Raw genomic sequence first — 20,558 nt, forward strand, 5'->3', positions numbered from 1 at the left:
GAAAGAACAGACCCTCTGCATTTCAAACAAACAATAAAACAAACAAACAAAACGGGGAAAAAAACGTTCATACTATCTATAATTTATAAACTCTTAAATATGGATATTTTTCTAGCAAAAAGCTGAAATAATAGCATTTTTTTGATTTAATTTTTTTAGAGATCAAATTCAGAAGGTTATCAAAACATACACAGAGTGTAGCCCCTTATGGAACGGCAGAAATTCCACAAGGGGGCGTATTTGTTCCTCAGACGTTGCACAATAAACGTGACATCTGAATATATTCATTATAAATCGTGACTGAAAAGTGAGATTCGAACGAATGTCTGTTAGTGAACTTATTGTATACACTATTTGTATCGTAATTCGGTCAGAAATGTCAAGATTGTGAGATGAACAAATCGCTTTGGATTAAAAGGCTTGGATATTCCATTTCATTAGACTTTTGGGGATTTATGAACAATTTGTTTTGGACAATTTCACCGAAGTGGATAAAGGGAAGATTTTGAAGGTAAATAAATATCCTAAATCGGCGCCGCCCGGTTCAGGTAACTAACAAATAGATTACAGTTTTATGACTGCTAAAAATCATATTATGCTTTGTGTGTGCGCTTAATGGAATTCCGAAAGTCTAAGCTTTACAACGATGTGCCGCATGACCGTATATTGTGAAGGTTTAATGCTTCAAAGTTACAATGACGTAATGCAGCCTCACGTGCAAGGGAGGGGGTGTGCCGTGTACGGCACAGTGTTCCTTATCAGGTTAAAATTAGTAAATAATTTTTTGCTTCAGTTTTTTTATAAATTGGGTAAGTGGATCTATCTAGTGGATAATTGCGGTGTTAAAGATTAACATAAAATCTCATCAGGAACACGTTTTTTATGCAAATGTTTTCTCTTAATTAATGAGATAACTCGTCAATGGCTGGGAAAGAGTTAAAAAAGGAATTTCTCTCTTATTTTTATCAATTCTTGGGAACCTAAAGGATAATGTAAGTAACTTCAGCCAGCTCCTTGTTTCCTGTCTTCATTTATTGGACAAACTGATTAATCCAGGTGTGCCTGTCCTCAGAAGTCACAACAACAATAATCAGACACACCTGGATTAATCAGTTTGTCCAATAATGGCAGACAGGAAACAAGGAGCTGGCTGAAGTTCAGGAAGTAGTGCAGCTGGGCATAAAGCCTATTGATGATAACTTTGATTTTATAAATCCTTGGGAACCTAAAGGATAATGTAAGGGCACAACTCCATAAAATATATCACACTGTTCAAGTGTGTTTTTTTTTTTTTGAATATTTTATTACAAAAATCATACATATTGTGGCTTTAATGGACAAGTTTAAATTAGTATTCTTAAAGGCACAGTATGTAATAAAAACTCCAAAACTATTGCACAGTGTGATATATTTCATGGAGTTGTGTACTTACATTATCCTTTAGGTTCCCAAGGATTGATAAAAATCAAGAGAAATTCCTATTTTAACTCTTTCCCCGCCATTGAAGAGTTATCTAAAGTTAGCATAAAAAGGAGGTATTTCATGCATTTGTGTACTTACATTATTCCAAACGTTCCCAATGATTTGTAAATCCAGAGAAATTCTTGTTTTAAATAATTGCTTTTCTTTGTCGCCTATCGATGACGCAATATCTGTGCTATCCTATGGCAACACGATTGTGCCTTTGATAAAGGTTAGTTTGTAAACCCATAGCATTCTCTAAAGCACAAATATAGTACAATTTTCATTTTTTCTATACTGTATATGAGTGCATATACACACCCACAGACACCCATGTTTCCACAACCTGTCCATGTTTGTTTTCAGCCCTGGTCACACACAAACACACATCTGCGGAAGATGCAGTTCTGTTTATCTGTTGGCTTCAGCATTATTGACTTTTTCTCTACTGAAGGTCAAGGTTGGATTGGGCAGCCAAGTACATTTATACAGTCAAATGACTCCAATTAAACGAAGCTAAATTGCTGATCTTCAGCATTTGAACCTTCATAGATCTTCTTGCGCTCGGAGCTGTTACTTCTGGAATGGGTGATGGTGTTTCTCTGTGTGGTTATGAATCTCTTAATGCTGTGCTTTTAAACCTTCACACCACCTTCCCTCCTATATCGACTATCAGTTGAGTGTCATAAACATCGACTGAACTACTGCTTTCTCCACCAGACTTCAGGAAAGCTCGGCTATCTTCTGTTTCTGATGTTTCACTTTGCTGGTCAAACTTCCAAACTGTTAAAGAATAGTAATTTATACACTAATCGCTTTTTGTGTCTTTTGTCAGTTTTTATTGAACTGCATTTGGCAGAAACATTTATCCAAAGTGACATACAGTGCATTAGAAAGTATACATTTTTATCAATATATATGTTTCATGGTTTTGAATCCTAATGCTCCATCACTGAGCTATGCAGGAGCACAGTGGGAACGAATCAAATGTGAAGGAAAGTAGATAACCGTATTAAACACGGTGTGTTGGCTGTTGCCAGGAGGAAGGTTTTTAATGATGTTTGTTTGTGTGGTTGAATTTTAAAGCACCTCTCTATCTCACACAGTGCCCGGCGCCCCTCCACGCAGGGTTGAGGTGGATAACGTGAACTCCACCGCCTTGCGCGTGTCATGGAAATCTCCTCTCCAGCAGAAGCAGCACGGGCAGATCCGTGGCTATCAGGTTGTTTATTCACGGCTGGAGAACGGAGAGCCGCGCGGACAACCCACCATCCGAGACGTGGCGCTGCCCGAGGCACAGGTACTGAATCTGCTCTCCCACACTGTTCAACAGACATCCATAACATCAGTTTTAGCGTAAACGTGTGCTTCTAACGTTTTTTTTTTTTTTGAAGCCTGTGTAGTACGTATGTAATCCATTTAAAGATACTCTTTATTCATTCTAATGCATGCATTTAATTTAAACATCATTTATTAGTGTAATTGTGTGCACTTGCAATATTGCCAAGCATTATACAAAAAACAAGAAACACACAGTTACAAAGAGACAACAAACAATAAGGTTCATTTCATCGCAATACGCATGCGTCGAACGTCTGCACACACATATGAGTCAAATAAACTATATATTTGCAAGGCTGTGCATTCGACTGTGTGCATACGCTTGCATACACATATACTCCAGGCTTTAAAGGTCACATATATGTTAATTTTTCAAGATGTAATATTATTCTCAGAGGTTCCCAGAATGTGCCTGCGAAGTTTCAGGTCCAAATATCCTGTAGATCATTTGTTATACCCTGTTGAAACGGACCATTTTTGGCTGTGTTGTTTTTGTGTGTGTCTCTTTAAATGCAAATGAGCTGCAGCTTCCCTCCCTGTTTACGGTTATCTATACTGAAATCTAAAAAAAAACAATCGCCTTACTTTATTGTTCATAATAAATGTGTGGTAATGAATTATGTAAAATAGATTAGGGGCGGGGCCTGGGCAAAGTGACATCAGTTTGCTCAGGTTTTACAAGGATTTAAAAATAAAAAGTGTGCAGATTTTTATCATTACAGGGTGGTTGGGTACACACGCAGGCAACACAAAAGTGAATTTCTCATATTAGGTGACCCTTAAATTAAGGTTTTATAATGCAACTATGGTAAAATAAAAATGCAACTAAAGCTAAAATGATGTGCAACTTTATTAAGTGAATTTTAAGCAATGATTAAAAGTAGCTGTACATTTAAAGAATATAAGATACACTCACCTAAAGGATTATTAGGAACACCTGTTCATTTTCTCATTAATGCAATTATCTAATCAACCAATCACATGGCAGTTGCTTTAGTGCATTTAGAGGTGTGGTCCTGGTCAAGACAATCTCCTGAACTCCAAACTGAATGTCAGAATGGGAAAGAAAGGTGATTTAAGCAATTTTGAGCGTGGCATGGTTGTTGGGGCCAGACGGGCCGGTCTGAGTATTTCACAATCTGCTCAGTTACTGGGATTTTCACGCACAACCATTTCTAGGGTTTAGAAAGAATGGTGTGAAAAGGGAAATACATCCAGTATGTGGCAGTCCTGTGGGTGAAAATGCCTTGTTGATGCTAGAGGTCAGAGGAGAATGGGCCGACTGATTCAAGCTGATAGAAGAGCAACTTTGATTGAAATAACCACTCGTTACAACTGAGGTATGCAGCAAAGCATTTGTGAAGCCACAACACGCACAACCTTGAGGCGGATGGGCTACAACGGCAGTACCACTCATCTCCACTACAAATAGGAAGAAGAGGCTACAATTTGCACAAGCTCACCATAATTGGACAGTTGAAGACCGGAAAAATGTTGAGTCTTGATTTCTGTTGAGACATTCAGATGGTAGAGTCAGAATTTGGCGTAAACAGAATGAGAACATGGCTCCATCATGCCTTGTTTCCACTGTGCAGGCTACTGGTGGTGGTGTAATGGTGTGGGAGTTGTTTTCTTGGCACACTTTAGGCCTCTTAGTGCCAATCGGGCATCGTTTAAATGCCACGGCCTACCTGAGCATTGTTTCTGATCATGTCCATCCCTTTATGACCACCATGTACACATCCTCTGATGGCTACTTCCAGCAGGATAATGCACCATGTCACAAAGCTTGAATCATTTCAAATTAGTTTCTTGAACATGACAATGAGTTCACTGTACTAAAATGGCCCCCACAGTCACCAGATCTCAACCCAATAGAGCATTTTTGGGATGTGGTGGAACGGGAGCTTTGTGTCCTGGATTTGCCTCCCACTAATCTCCATCAATTGCAAGATGCTATCCTATCAATATGGGCCAACATTTTTAAAGAATGCTTTTTAGCACCTTGTTGAATCAATGCCACGTAGAATTAAGGCAGTTCTGATAGGGTCAAACACAGTATTAGTATGGTGTTCCTAATAATCCTTTAGGTGAGTGTATATTATACAATGTAAGATATGGGGCCTATTAAAGGATTATTGCTGCAATAATTATTTGAGAATGCATATATTCATCATACTGCATAACAATGGGAATACCTTTTTTAAAATCATTTTCTGTCATACATACAGACTTCAATTAAAGTGTTGCTAATTTGAAACTATTCACCAGAGTTAGATCAGTCAGAAAGTTAAATGTGTTTTATTCATAAGAGTGTAATTCCTTCCTGCAGAGGGACGATCTGAACTCACTAAACGTTATTTGAATGAAGTTAATATTAATATATATTCGAGAGATTAAAATTTATGATGAAACGGATGTTCAGCTGTGGGGATGCTCTAATCTCAACTGAGTATTCATGGGAGCGTCAAGAGGAGGATTGATATTCAGCATTTGACTTGCGGGAGCACGTCGACTGCAGGTATTTGGCACTCTGAGCTTACTGGAGTGTGCGCACACACGTTATACCTGCGTAACACGAGTGGACCTGCGGCTCATGAGAGTTCAGATTTTAGAAACCGAATGAATCAAAATGCAGAAAGGTTCTGACGAGAGAACCGAAGCGATCCCATCCGAACGCCGGTCTGTCTGGTTCCTGTCTTCAGTGATGCGTTCGGTTTCTCTGAATGGTGGAGAACGTTTTCACGGTGCTTTAACCCAAGTTGATTTTGTTTTCTTTTCCTTCCCTACAGATAAACACCTCTTTTTCCCTCCATCGCCTGCATTCCTGTCTTATCTGTATAAATGCAAGGGTCTTGAGCAAGATTCTTGCCTCTTTGCACTTTTGTTTTTATGATCAGATATACACACTCACGCTAGCACACCATCCGTCATATGTGGATGTCCATTTGTCACAAAAACAAATTGGTTTTACATTTACTGCACACCCGCAGCGATCTGGACACTTAAAAACTAAAATATCTGAAAGTCACTGCATTACAGGACAAAATATCTGCAGACAAATTATTAAAAAGGCTAATGATAAATGGCTCACACGCTTTTCTAAGTCGCTTTGGATAAAATCATCTGTTTAATTCCTAAGTTAAATGAAATTGTAAATACTTGGAGTGACGTGATAAAAAATCTTTTGCACAAGCATTGCAAATTTTTTTTTTATTTAAAGTCTAATATTAAATGTGTTCTCAGTTTGTCACACAACAGAAAATGTGATATTAACCACCCAGCCGAATTTGAATGATTAAAAAACACCAAATAAATAAAATAAGTTCAAAATCTTGGAAAAAGAAAAAGCTGGGGGCGTGTCCTCTGTCTGTTCTGAATGGATGCTCGCTATTGTGTTAGGGGGCGGGGCCATGCTCAGTGACTCCAGTGCATCATCGAGACACCATTTTAGCCCCGCCCAAATAATCCTGAATACAGAAATGTGGAAAAAGTGTTTTAACAATTCAGTAATACATAGTTCACAGTCTTTGCGATGTGTTTCAGCAATACATTTCTAACGTTTATAATGTGTTTAGAAACAATTTTCTGAAATGAATCATCTCTCTGTTTCTTTCCACCCCTTTCCCTCTCGGCCGTTGATTCTGCTCGTGTCCGTGTCGTCCTGTAATGTCTGCCAGCTTGGCACTGGATCGGTTTCCACATTACAATCGATGAGCAGCAGTAAGTTTGCTTGTCCTCTGTTCAGAAATGCCAAATGGAGCTTGTTGTGTTGTATTGGGGCCGCAGGGATGAGGAAGGAGATGAAATGAGTTTGGGCAGGAGCCTGCTCACTCATACAGTACATCACATGTACGGGTAATGGATTGATTCTGTACCGTTGCTTCTGAATCATTTTGATTGGCCTGTTCTGTCAGTTTAGAAAGCTGATCATTGGTCTCTCTCTCATCACCCGAGTGTTCACTCTCGAACATTTACGAGCACCACGTCCTTGTCTAGATGAAATGAAGTGGCTGTCGGTCCTGATGAAGTCTGTCCTGTAGTTACACCCTTACACTGTTACTGTTACACTTAACCATAACCCAATTCTAACCCTAACCTTACCCTTACTCCTAAATTTAACCATAACTCAAACTCATTAACAACATGTAGTTTCACAGTAAATCCATAGTCTTGCAGGTATTTAATGTTGGTACATAGTAAGGCCACCTAATATAAAGTGTGACCAAAAATGCACGGTTTGTACTTTTTTTTGCCAAATTTTTAAGTTTAATTAACTTGAATTTACAATTCATTTCAGCTTTTCTTACTAGGGAGGAGTTGCTATAAACTATAAGAATAAAGTTGATTAGGTTCAGTTATTTCAATTTAATTTTTATAATTTATAGCAACTCCTTACTAGTGAAGAAAGTTCTTTTTTGTAATTTCAAGTTGATTCAACTTAAAAATGTAAGTTTTTGTACAGTGTATGTTCCACAGGCCCAGAAACACTATCAAAATCTAAAATTATGGAGCAAAATCTGTTTAAAAATGTCTGCCATACTTCTTTCTACCCTCGAGCGAAATTCTTAAATCGAGACGATGTCGAGCCAAAATGATGTCTTGTTTTTTTAACAAAATGATCAAATATTTGTGAGTTTCTTACACAGGCTTTTCCAACCAGGTTTTATTAAACTCCTAGAGGTTTATGAATTTCATGGGGTTGTGTTTGAAATGCCAAGGCAAAACCAAATACAACTTTAAAGGACCTTTGGGTTTAATTTTGATTTTGTGTGAACACTCTTAACTCATTCCCTGCCAACCTTTATTTTTTTTAAAGTTGCCCACCAGCATTTTTGTAAGTTTTACAAAAGTTTCACAAAATGCCTTCAAGAAAAAAATTTTTCTATAAATATATAGACATATACAAATATATCAAATGAAAAAACACACCCTCTGCTTTAAAACAAACAAACAAAACGGGAAAAAAAAAACGTTTCATCCTATCTTCATTTGATCTCTTTTTAACCTCTTAAATATAATTAATTGCATTTTTGTAAAGGAATTTTGTAAGCGACCAGATTCAGAGCAATGATCAAAACATACAGAGTTTTTAATCGTTTTGGATCAGTGGATACTTCAGTTGGGTAAGAGCTCTACCTAGTGGATAATAGCAGAATTACAGATTACCGTAAAAACTTGTCAGTGAAGCGTCATTGGCAGGGACATTTTTTTTCGTAATTGACGAGATAACTCGTCAATGGCGGGGAAAGAGTTAAAAAAATAAAGGTGCTTAGAAGGTTCTTCATAGCAATGCCATAGTAGAACAATTTTTGGTTCCTCAAAGAACCATTTAGTCAAAGCAAAGATACTTTATGGAAAATTCAGCCAAATATTATCCATTAGGTGGCGCTCTTACCCAACTTATAAAACAATGAAGCATCCACTGATCAAAAAACAGTAAAAACTTACAAAAATGCAATTATTTCAGCTTTTTGTTCAAAGTTGGGTATTTTTGAAGAATCTACTCATATTTGGGAGGTGATAAAAGAGAAGAAATGAAGATATGATGATTTTTTTTAAGGTAGAAGGTTTTTTTGGGGGTTTTTCTGAAGGGCTTTAAACTTTTGTGAAAAATACTGGCTTGCAACTTTTTTTTAAACACTGGTGGGGAAAGACTTAAGGAACTTCCCTGTGGATTAAATCATTGTCAGATAAAGGGGGTCTCTTCAGTAAATGGTGTTGGTCAGACGAGTTTTTTGTTTTTTGTTTTCATACCTGAAGGACTTAGTTTAGTGATCCCCTGCATGCATGTGAGAGAGAGAAAGGGAGAGGAGGGCTGTGAAGCATGAGGCAGATCTTATCAGATAAGACATGCTGTCAAACTCTGATCTATATGTCTCCTTCAGCACAGGAGAGGGTGTGCGTGATGACCCGATCACTGTAAGAGAAGGAGAGAGAAAGAGAGATGGAGGCTTGATAGAGAGAAGCTTGTGTTTTTACATGTTTCACAAGGATATTTAATTTGTGTCTGTTCTTATAGGTAAGAAATCTATGCATGAGATCTCTAATATCATCATAGACTGACATGAGATTACATGGAGAACAAATAGATAACACGGTAGTCTAGCACATGTCAACACTAGAGTTATAGGGCCCTATTTTAACGATCTTGTCTAAAGCACACGGTCTAAACGGGCGTGTTTGATTCCACATTTGCTAATTTAATGACAGGAAAAATAGTTTGAAAGTGCACGGTCGAAAAGGGTTGTTCCTATTCACCTAATGAGTAATGGGTGTGTTTTGGGGGTAACGTGCAATAAACCAATGAGAGTCTCAGCTTCCATCTCCTTTAAAAGCAAGTTGCGCCTGGCGCCATGCCTATCCCCTATTTAGGAAGGGGAATTTGTTTACTGAAAAACTAAGTGGAGGAAGAAGACCACCAGTTTAAGATTAATGTTAAATAATTGTGTTGTTTTCATTTGTATTGAAACTGTTGTTTTTTGGTATTAAAACCTTTAAAAGTCATTTTCTTTCAGTCATGGAAGTAAAATTATCAGGCTTTTAATTGCTGTAAATGAATGGGTAGCCTACATGATCTGCGTCATCTCAAAAAATAATTTACAAATATGCAAGAAAAGGTTTGTACTCTAAAACACTTAATTTGAAACAAACAGCACTCGAACAGCGCCGTGAGTGTTTTGAAAAGCATTACTTAAAAACGGTTCTCATCTCATCATATCCACAGGTACAGAGTCATCATATATAAAAAAACATTTAAAAATATATGCAATATTTGCATTTGTTTAAAGCAAAGCATTTATTTACTTACCAGGCTACAGGTGAAGCAGCTCTTTACGCCTTCTAACGTCTCATAATCTGTCCTCATTTATGTCCAAGAGACTCAATAATATTTTTTTTACATTTGAATGCTTTAATTTTTCATATTATAAAACATTTATGTGCTGCTGCGCATCCATGTATGTGATAAGAAAACGCGCATTGTCGTCCATAATGCGCTCATTAAATAACAAAAACAATATTGCGTCATTGACTTTAGACTTTCGAGCAGGTTTTTGTTGGTCAAATGCGTAGTCTATTTTAGTTGCCTCAAAAAACCAACATGCCACCAATGCGCCTGAACACACCTCGTTTTCAAACCAGAACGCCCATAGGCGCAAAATTGGGCGCAAATGCATTTGCTATTTAAACAACGTGGCGCTAAACGTGAAAATGATCATTGCGCCGGGTTGAAACTAGCAAAAGACATTTGCGCTGGGTGTATGATAGAGCCCATAGATGGTTTCAGCAGTAACAACATAAGCAAATGGCTTTTGTGAAACAAGCGTTAACTTCAGCTAAACGCCGCAAAGAATTAATAACAATAAAAGAGTCCTTTTAGAGTATTTTATTTCTAATAACAAGCTAAATAAACAACAAGTAGATAAAGTGTATAAAAAACGACACTTAGCTAACGTTTCTGTGTAAAATGTGTACTATATAATGTATACGCAATCTTAACTACAGATCGGCTGCCAAACCTCCCTTCATATAGCTGTGATCCATGATCGCCTTCTCCTCCTGTCTTTAGGAAACCAAAACATTTGTTAGTTTCGATGAGGTATTTGTTCCAAAGTTAAGTTTAGCCACTAGTCAGACCTTTAAACAAACAAAGACCGAAGTAAAGTTCCGTCTATAAATGGTTTCAGCAGTAACAACATAAACAAGCGGCTTTCGTGGTCAACACGTAACTTCTGGTAAACTCCACTAAGAATAAATAACAACAAATACTTTAAACATAGTTTATTTATATAACAAGCAAAATAAACAACACATAGATTACCTAGGAAACCAAAACATTATTTTCGACAAGGTTTTTGTTTAAAAGTTCAGTTTAGCAAATAGTCACACCATTAACTCTTTCACCGCCAGCGTTTTTAAAAAAAGTTGCCAGCCAGCATCAGCGTTTTTCATGATTTTCACCAAAGTTTAATGCCTTCCAGAAAATGTTCTTCTTTAAATATATAAACATACAATATACCAAACCCTCTGCTTTCAAAAAAAAAAAAAAGTTTTATCCTACCTTCAGTGGTTCTTTTGTAATCAGCTTTTGAATATGGGTAGGTTTCTGCAAAAACACCAAATTTTGAGCAAAATCCAGAGATAATTCCATTTTTGTGACGGACTTTTCATAGAGATCCCATTCAGAGCGATCTTTAAAACAGACACGGACATGCAGCGCTTGCCATAGGGCAATACTTCCGGGTTTAAAAAGTTGCGGAAGGGCGCCACCTGGTGGATAATAGCGATATTGCAGAAAGACGGAAAATCTCGTCATTGGCGGGGAAGCGTTTTCTCTTTATTGACGAGATATCTCGTCAATGGCTGGGAAAGAGTTAAACAAACAGAAACCGGAAGTAAAGTTCGGACCAGATGTGTATCGCGTCACCGCACCTGCGTCCGATTAAACCGTCTATACTATAGTGAAGATCTCAACATTGATTGTGTGTATTTTCAAGAAGTTAATCCCCTTAAGATGTTTACACAACTTTAGCAAACCTCTTTATTCCTATTTGCATGCAATTTTTTTATTACTATTACTTGCTATGAATTGTGGTTATTATGCACGTTCCCCAATGCACAGCACAATTGATGATCTCACATACAGTAGGTGTGTTACTAGCAATGTTTAGCCCAAAAGCAAGCCTTGTTTAGTAAATCTGGCTTTAAAAAGAAAAAGGGTTTTTGAATGCACATTTGGATTTCTGTATGATATAAATAAACTCTCATATGAACATTAGATGTTTCTGCTTTGACAACACAGTTAAAACATCTTACAAAGTGTCATGTGATCAGAGTTAATCGAGCAGCAGGGCTCAGTATTTCATGACGAGTCGTATCCATCCATAATAGAGCGAAACCAGATCCATTAAACCAGAGCCAAAACACTGCACACATTCCCCTTGCCTTCACAACCCAATCCAGTATACAGTAGAGGAAATACCTGGCGTTCAAGCAGATGTGATGACATCTGGGTGAAAGAGAGAGAGGTTGGTTGACGCCAGGTTGGACTAATGTAAGCTTTTATCAGCCCATAGTGATGCGTGACTCTCCAAAAGAAAATGACCCTCAATGCGCGCCGAGTGATATAACAATTTAACAGCACAAAAGGGTTGCCGTGGCCTCGTATTTCATCATTTTTCTCGCATTAACACAAAAACCTGTAAAGTGAAAAGCGGATAGCGTCATGTCTGCCAGACAGGAATAGGACGTTTCTCTCTCGGTTTCAGTGTCAAAGCTAAATTACTGCTCTTCTTTATCACACAAAGTAAACCTCAAAACTGAAGCAGGAGATCTCAGCACTGTTTCTCCTCTCACAGCTGCTAAATTACGCCCTCCACGATGCATCAAAGCACAGTCCAATGTTTTGAAGATGCTTAGTGGTCCAGATATTCCAACTAAATGAGGAATAAGAGCGGAGTGCATCAGCTCTGTACGATCTGCTCTGGATGTCTGTTTCTTCACCGATGCTAAAATCTATTACAAACACAGTCAAGATAGAGATTTATCTGTAAATACAAATGCATTGGCACATCAACACACGTGAGCTACTGAATGGGCTTTCGGGGTCCAAATGTCCTGCACGTGAACTGCATACGATTTCAAGTTTATCTCAAGAGCACTTCTCAGGATATAAAAACACAAAAGAGTCATGCTTATATGAAGTGTAACCTCATGCTGTGTTCACGTCATGCTGAAAATATTGATTTAATAGAAACTCGAGCATTATGAAAGCACAGGCTTGTACCACTTGACCGTTGTGACGTCAACGGCTTCAACCATTCAAGTCTTTCTCTTTCTTTCTCTCTCTCTCTCTGTCTCTCTCGCTCTCTCTCTCTTTGTTTATGTGTGCTGTTTTATGATTAAAGCGTTTTCGACGGGTCTGGAAGTGTTGTGTCTTTTATTTGCTGTTAGTCAGCAAGGTTATGGAGCAGAATATAAATCCCTCCATCAGTGGGGCGATGGCAGCGGTTGATGTGCATCTGGGGGAAAATACGGCAGACACTGAATATGCATCGACAATATTAGGGAGAGAAATCACCCTGCATCCCCCAAAATGTGTGCAGGATGAGGGATATGACTGGCAGACGGCAGGTCTGATGTGTGTTTGATGGGGAATAAGGGAAAATGTAATGCCTGTGCTGGATGCTGAATAAGCAGATATCCTCTAACCTCTGAAGGTGAAACTTAATCTCTACATGAAACCGACTGAGGGGCTAAATCATCAACTGCTGTGTGTGTGTGTGTGTGTGTGTGTGTGTGTGTGTGTGTGTGTGTGTGTGTGTGTGTGTGTGTGTGTGTGTGTGTGTGTGTGTGTGTGTGTGTGTGTGTGTGTGTGTGTGTGCGCGCGTTTCAATCTGTCCAACAATTTCCCTTTTACAGTAATCAATTTCCCTCACACACACACATAGAGAAAAGAAACAGCTTTTAGCTCCACTACAAAAAGTACTGTTGTTATATTAGTGATGGTTTTACACATTAAAGGCACAATATGTAATTATCACCACTAGAGATCGCAATGGGAAAGCCTGATGCCACTGTGTGGCTTGATAAAATCAATAACAAAGTAACATGCTTGACACTTCCAGTATCGCCTCGACATACGATGCTGAATAGATGTATGACATCTAAGTATTAAGTACAGTACTGCTTTTGATTCACTCTCTTGATACATTGATGTCACACACCAATCGGTCTGCACAGGGGCGTCATGCAACAATTTAATTTTTTAAGGGGGCACATTGTGCACAGCTCATGGATATTTGCGCATTAACAACGAATTACTACGAAACGAAATACTAGAGAGCAGTCTTTTTCTTTGATGCTCCCACTTACATTTCTAGCAATCTGACCCATTCTGTCTTTATGTGAAAACCACTCAAATAAATTTTGACTAACTTTTGTCAAATACTTTAATTAATTCAATCAGAATAATGACATATTGGCATCATATTTACATATGAAATAGCTTTTTTTGTTCATATACATTCTGTTTAATTGTGCCAATAATGCATTCGCACAACAACTGCGTTATGTTATAAAATGGATGTCATTTTAAATTCATAAAGTATATAAACAATGAAATGACAGCAGTCACATGATTGGTTTTAATGTTTAATGCTGCAAAAGAAATAATGCTGTAAAACTTTTTGTTATTTTCAACAATGCAAATATTAAAAACTTAAAAAATATGTTTATATAAAATTATAAGAGGAGCTAAATTTAACCTCATATGTGAGCATGTGATCATGCACCCACATGAACTCTGGCGAACTCTGATGTTGTACCAAGATGAATCTAGAAATCTACTAAAATAACGCCGAGAGCCATACATTTTCTACACAGCTAACTGCACATTACCGTACTGGGGTTTGGAAATGTTGTGAGCGTTTCTGATGCGCCTTCCTCATGAATAAAGTAACATGTAACACAGTCAAAACGGCAAAAATCTCTGAAAAGTGACTAGGTTGCTGCACAGAAATGATAATGTTGTGCATATTAAACAGATAAAAAGACAAGTAACAGATTAATAGAGGTTTCTGTGATTTGGAGGTTGTATGCAAAATCCATTTGGCTCAAAACACTCGGTTTGAATGGGCATGACGCCTTTGGGTCTGCGGAGTGCCAAATAAAGTCAAGCACATATACCATGGTCTATTATATTCATTGTACAATTAAAGTAGCTATAAATGGTTTAATATTTGCAAAGAAGACAAGACTCATCAGAACCGAGTATGCAAATACATCTTCTATGCAAATATTGTAATGACATTATTGATATTACATTAAATTCTGAACATTTTAGCACTTCTGTTTGTTTCTAAATTTAAACCAAGCAGGTGTTTAATTTTTAAGAGAGCTGCCGGTTCGAGTCTTGCGGCCGGCTGGTTGCGACTGTGGTGCCCTTGAGCAAGGCACCTTAACCCTAATTGCTCCCCGGGTGCTGGGATTGTTGCCCACTGCTTTGGTTTTGTGTGTGTGTTTACGATGGGATGGGTTTCCAAAAAAATAATAATAATATTCGCTGCACAAAAGGCCGTCAAGTGCATCTTGGAGAATGGCGCGTACGCGCATCACACCGCATAGGGACACGCGCCACACGGCCGAAATGAGAAAGACATGGTCCAGACCGTCACAGTCTGGAGGATAACTAGCCAGTTTATAAAACATCTCGAAGATTAGCACAGACGCGCTTCACACAACGAGCGTGCATGCGCACCACACGGCCGAAATGAGATAAGACGTGGTCCGTCATGTCTGGAGGATAGCCAGTTGATAAAACGCATGTCCGTGAGAACTGTAAGTGGACTTATGTTTTGTGGTTATTTAAGCCAGCCTGTTATTGTATTAGTCTATAGTTCTTGCAAAAAAGTAAGTTAGCTGGTGATTTTTTTGTTTGATTTTGTTGTTGCAGTCTTAATGTAACGGCTATGTTTATGCAACCGGCCACACGTGCCTGTTGATCAGATATAATTGTTGAGTGCTCTTGCTCACTTTATCTGTGCGCATTATTTACATCCTATAGTAGTTATACTCCTTTAAGATAATGTAATTAATAGTGGGAAATAATCAGCTTTTACCATTTTTGCGCTATCTATCATCGTTTGCCAGATGTTCTACAACATCTGCTTAAGTTTGTGTTTATTAACCCTTTAGTTTCACTTCATCATGCAGCTATTCCCATTAGGGGTAAAAACATTTAATTCATTAATTATCTAGTATGTGTTCATTTTTTGTCATAGTTTCTTCAAAATTAAGTTTTATTTGAGTGTTTTAAAAATAAATATTTTATTTATTTATTTTATTAAAATATTTTAATTTTCATCATAACGCATACGCTACACCCCTTTGATTGCCACGCCCTCGGAAAAAAAATTGGTAGCTGGGGTGCCAGTAAAATACCATAAAATAGTGGGCACGATAAATTACAGAAATTTTTCTTAATACAAAATACAGTTTTTTTCTGTTATTTTACGTTTACACTCTAAAAAAAATCTGTTAAAAAACAGTACAAATTCGGTAGTTGGGGTGCCAGAAAAATACCATAAAATAGCGGGCACAACAAATTACAGAAATTTTTCTTAATACAAAAATACAGTTTTTTTCTGTAATTTTACATTTACACTCTAAAAAAAATCCGTGAAAAAACAGTACAAATTCGGTAGTTGGGGTGCCAGAAAAATACCATAAAATAGCGGGCACAATAAATCACAGAAATTTTTCTTAATACAAAAATACAGTTTTTTTCTGTAATTTTACATTTACACTCTAAAAAAAAACCGTTAAAAACAGTACAAATTCGGTAGCTGGGGTGCCAGAAAAATAACGTAAAATAGTGGGCACGATAAATTACAGAAATTTTTCTTAATACAAAATACAGTTTTTTTCTGTAATTTTAGATTAACACTGTAAAAAACGGCAAAATTCCATCAGCTGAGGTGCCGGGAAAATACGGTAAAATAACGGGCACAATAAATTACAAATACAGTTTTTTCTGTAATTTTACATACTGTTAACTACTGTTAAAGATTGCATTCGCTATACATGCACCAAACTGGAAGTCCTGTTCTGAAACTGTTCGGTATGAATACGTGCACCCCTAATATGTTTTGCTAATTTATTCGTAGTTATTTTACTCGAAGCGAGTTAATTGGCTGCTGTCGTTTTGAAATGCGCAGCCTTGCAGATGCTGTAAATAGCAATGCATTTGGTAGATGTAGTTTTTGTTAGCAATAGGCTCAAAGGACGGTCGAGTCAAAATGTGTGGGATGCTGTAAAGTGTGTTTGCAGGTGTAATGAACAGGTTATGATGAAAACAGGGGTGAGTCTTTTTATCAGCAGTCACGGTTTATTCAGTCAGAAAAAATATCATGTCAGTAAAGGTCTCCGCTCTCGACTTTTGTAAAACACTGGGTGTTTTTTGGTACGTCTGAGGTGAAGTTAAATGAATTCATCGCCAGCTGAGACCAATATCAGTATGATGGGGTGTACAGTTAGTATCGTCCTCACACCCACAGACGCAAATGTGGAAAGAAATGTACATTTTCTGCATTTATTTATCTTTGGGTCCACTGGGAAAACGATTCAGTTTCTTTATTAATTTGTAATGTTGACATGGTAAATGAATCATCGTTCTCCACGCCATCCCTGACATATCACATGTTTCTGCGTGAATCGGTACAAGCCTAGTGTATATTTGCTCTGATATTGACTTGTTTTCCTGGCGTGTATGTGATGTGAGGGATTTCGTGTAAGTGCAGCGTGTTGTGGGCATACGGCAAGAAGACGCCTCCATCTGCTATTGAAATGTTGTGTGTTTTGATTGCAGCTCGGAGACAAACACTACTTTATTTCTCTCTTATTCTGTCGAGGAGTCGTACTTTGTTAAATTCATATTCTGTCATAAGGGAAACAGATTAGCATATTTATAAAAAGCACCACTAAAGTAGTTCTTGTACACGTATCTTCCTCATCTCTAAAGATAAAAGTCTGTAGCCTCTAGACTCCCCCGTCTGACTTTTTTATTTTTCCTGCACCAGAAGCAGTGTTTATTCATCTAATAAATCCTCAGACGTTCTCATTTAAAGCACTCGCAACCCATTTCCCTTCTGAAATGTGACATTTCTGAGTAATACACAAGAATAAATGTAAAGTGGGATCTGATATTTTGCGTGAATTGATTGGAAAGTGAAAAGTGGCCTCTAGATGACAGTCTTAAAAAAATGAAAGGGTTGCTGACATCCGTTGAAAGGCATTACAAGTTATTACGTTTTGATCAAAGATTGCTGGGACAAGATAATATGTTGTCTTTGGAATAACATGCGGTGATGAATCCTGCACAACAAGACCAGAAATGTGCAGTGAGTCAATTTTGAGAACAAAGAACTCTGTGTTTATCTCAGATGTGGGCAGTTTTCATGCAAAGGCTGGGAATTTGAGATAAACAAGAGTGTGTGTACACCAAGGTGTTTACGCCGGCAACCTGCGTATGTTTTCACTTGTTTCCAATAGAAGCACTGCGCTTTTCAAAAACGCCAGCAGCTGACTTTTTTCCCACAATGAGTGCCCAAAATAAAAAAAATCAATTTTGGGTGAAACGCTCAGCTTGTCAATGCCACTTCTCACTTGGCCGTCCAATCAGGAGGGGCTGGCGCATCATTCAACGACTGATGGACAAAGCTGAAGTATCAAAGCTAGGATTGCAAAATACCAGGAATTTTCAAGACTGGAAACTGTCCATGGGAATTAACCGGAATATATGAGAATTAATGGGAATAAACTGGGAAAAAATTGCAGAGTTGCCTATAACAGGGAACTTAAATGTAGTTAAAAAAAAAATCTTGCAGCATAATTTAGTTTAAAACAACAAGATTTAATGCGATTTCAGTTGAATTTCCACCCTGTATATTACTCAGTCGTATGCACACTGCTTACTGAAGGGACATTGAGGCCACTCCCCCTGTGTGTACTTGCATTCTTCCAGGTACAATGAACTATTGGTTCCATGGCGGGTTGCTATTATTATGACTGATTTACCAGGCGCACGCCAGGAGTGGTTCACAGCCGAGGAGACCGACGTTCTTGTAAGAGCAGTCAAAGACAGAGAAGTTGTTTTGTATGGGGTTAGGAGAAACCCGCCCAAATCAGCGTAGGTTAAACAGGCGTGAGAGGAAATAGCCACAATTGTCTCATCAGCTGGCATCCGCATCGTTGCGCCAAGCGCTACAATGATGTCAGGAGACGGGGGAATCCCAAGCTTGCCAGCATAAATCGGGCACGCCGTGTAACGGGAGGTGGATCTGCCTCTACACAGACGCCAGCAGAGGATATCGCTGCGTCCACCGTCACCGCTGATTTGAGGGCTTTGAAATCGGACCCAAGAAACGCAAGCAAGGTCCAACCCCAAAGTACTCTTACAAATCAAGTTCATATACATTAAGGTTTCTTATGAAAACATTTAAATTATTATTTACATAAAATAAACGCAATACAGCCACACAACAAACTTATGAAAATATTTTAATCGTTATTTGCATGAGAATTTTTAAACGCAGCCACACAATAAATAAAAACTATCACCACAATTCTCACCACTATGATTTCCCTTATTTCATGTGTTAATATTTTTTTTTGTAACAATTTATGATTTGCAAAAATAACTGTTGTATCTGTGTAGATTAGATAAGCAAAGTGTATGCACGTTGTGCACGCTATACATTATGGTCAAGCATGCGCCCTTAAAATAGCATAATGAACAACGGCCAACGCGCCACTGACTTTATACTAGTTTTTTTTGGTCAGTGGCGCAATTGTTTTTTGAAACTGCAAAATAGCATCAGGGATGGTTTGTGCCGCAACACGCCTCCTTTTTGGCGCTGAACCGCCCAGGGAGTGCAAGTTCATTCTCTAGTTTGCCGACGTGCGTCTGTGGAGGGAAAACCCCGCTGTGTGCCGGTGCAAAATACGAACGAGACATGCGTCACTGACAAAGTCAATTGCGCTGGGTGCAAGATAGGGCCCTATAAGTACCTGTCATTAACCCACACTTGCCTGTAAGTACTAAATACTTATACTGGACATTTATTTGTAAGTACAGTAGTGTTTGTTATTAGTTATCATATACATACACTATAAGTACCTGTCATTACCCACACTTGCCTGTAAGTACTAAATACTTATATAGGACATTCATTTGTAAGTACAGTAGTGTTTGTTATAAGTTATCATACACATACACTATAAGTACCTGTCATTAATGGCACTGGCCTGTAAGTACTATACACTTGCCAAGTACACACAATTTGTAAGTACAGTAGTGTTTGTTATTAGTTATCATACACATACACTATAAGTACCTGTCATTAACCCACACTTGCCTGAAAGTACTAAATACTTATACTGGACATTGATTTGTTAGTACAGTAGTGTTTCTTTTTAGTTATTACACGGCTCTCTGGAATGCTTGATTCTGATTGGTCAGTTGAGACATTTGCAGGTTCGTTCTTTTCGAATAATAACCGCTCCAAAATAATAACGCATAGCCGGTACTACTTTTACGAGTAAGATCGCTCCGCGCCAATAAAGATAACTGTTTGTTTGGCGCCATCTTGTGACAAACACTGGACAACCACGACAAGACACAGAGAGCTTACTGAGACTGAACTTGACAAAATAGAGCATGACAGCTACGAAGCCAACACACAAAAAAATACAGAATGGGCATTAAAACTTCTCAAAGACTGGCTAAAAGAGAAAAAAATGGAGACAGACAAGTATGAAGCAGAGGATCTTAATAAGGTATTACGATCATTTTATGCATCTGTGCAAAGTTTCGCGGAAGGATAAAAATGTTAATTTAAAACAAATATGCCAATAAAATGTTTCAAATTCATATTCATGTCCAGTTTTTTTCTTATGTAACAAGTAGCCGTGTAATAAGCGGGATAATGTAGAGTCAGCCGGTAGTTATCGGGAAATAAGCCCCTTCAGTGTGATACAAGACCCTCCGCTTCGCGTCGGGTCCTGATCACACTGTCGGGGCTTATTTCCCGATAACTACCGGCTGCCTCTACATTATCCCTTACTTACAGTAGACCTACACTATAATTATGTATCTGATATTACCCAGTACTTACCTAGAGTTACATAATAGCTACAAAGTATGTACCACTGGTAAGGACAGTTATGATACCATTTAATTACCATGTAGATACTCA

General features: G+C 38.0%; 1 protein-coding gene across 12 annotated transcripts in view; it reads left to right on the top strand.

Moving 5' to 3' along the window:
• ptprfa (protein tyrosine phosphatase receptor type Fa) overlaps positions 1-20,558 on the top strand; it is a 259,663-nt gene that overhangs the window by 188,359 nt on the left and 50,746 nt on the right. For all 12 annotated transcript variants that reach the window (XM_073815321.1, XM_073815324.1, XM_065293836.2 and 9 more), the window contains one exon: positions 2,568-2,761. In XM_073815321.1, the coding sequence (XP_073671422.1) occupies positions 2,568-2,761 (194 nt within the window). The remainder of the gene's footprint in view (positions 1-2,567; positions 2,762-20,558) is intronic.

This window comes from Paramisgurnus dabryanus, chromosome 7 (assembly GCF_030506205.2).
Source record: "Paramisgurnus dabryanus chromosome 7, PD_genome_1.1, whole genome shotgun sequence".
Taxonomy (NCBI): domain Eukaryota; kingdom Metazoa; phylum Chordata; class Actinopteri; order Cypriniformes; family Cobitidae; genus Paramisgurnus; species Paramisgurnus dabryanus.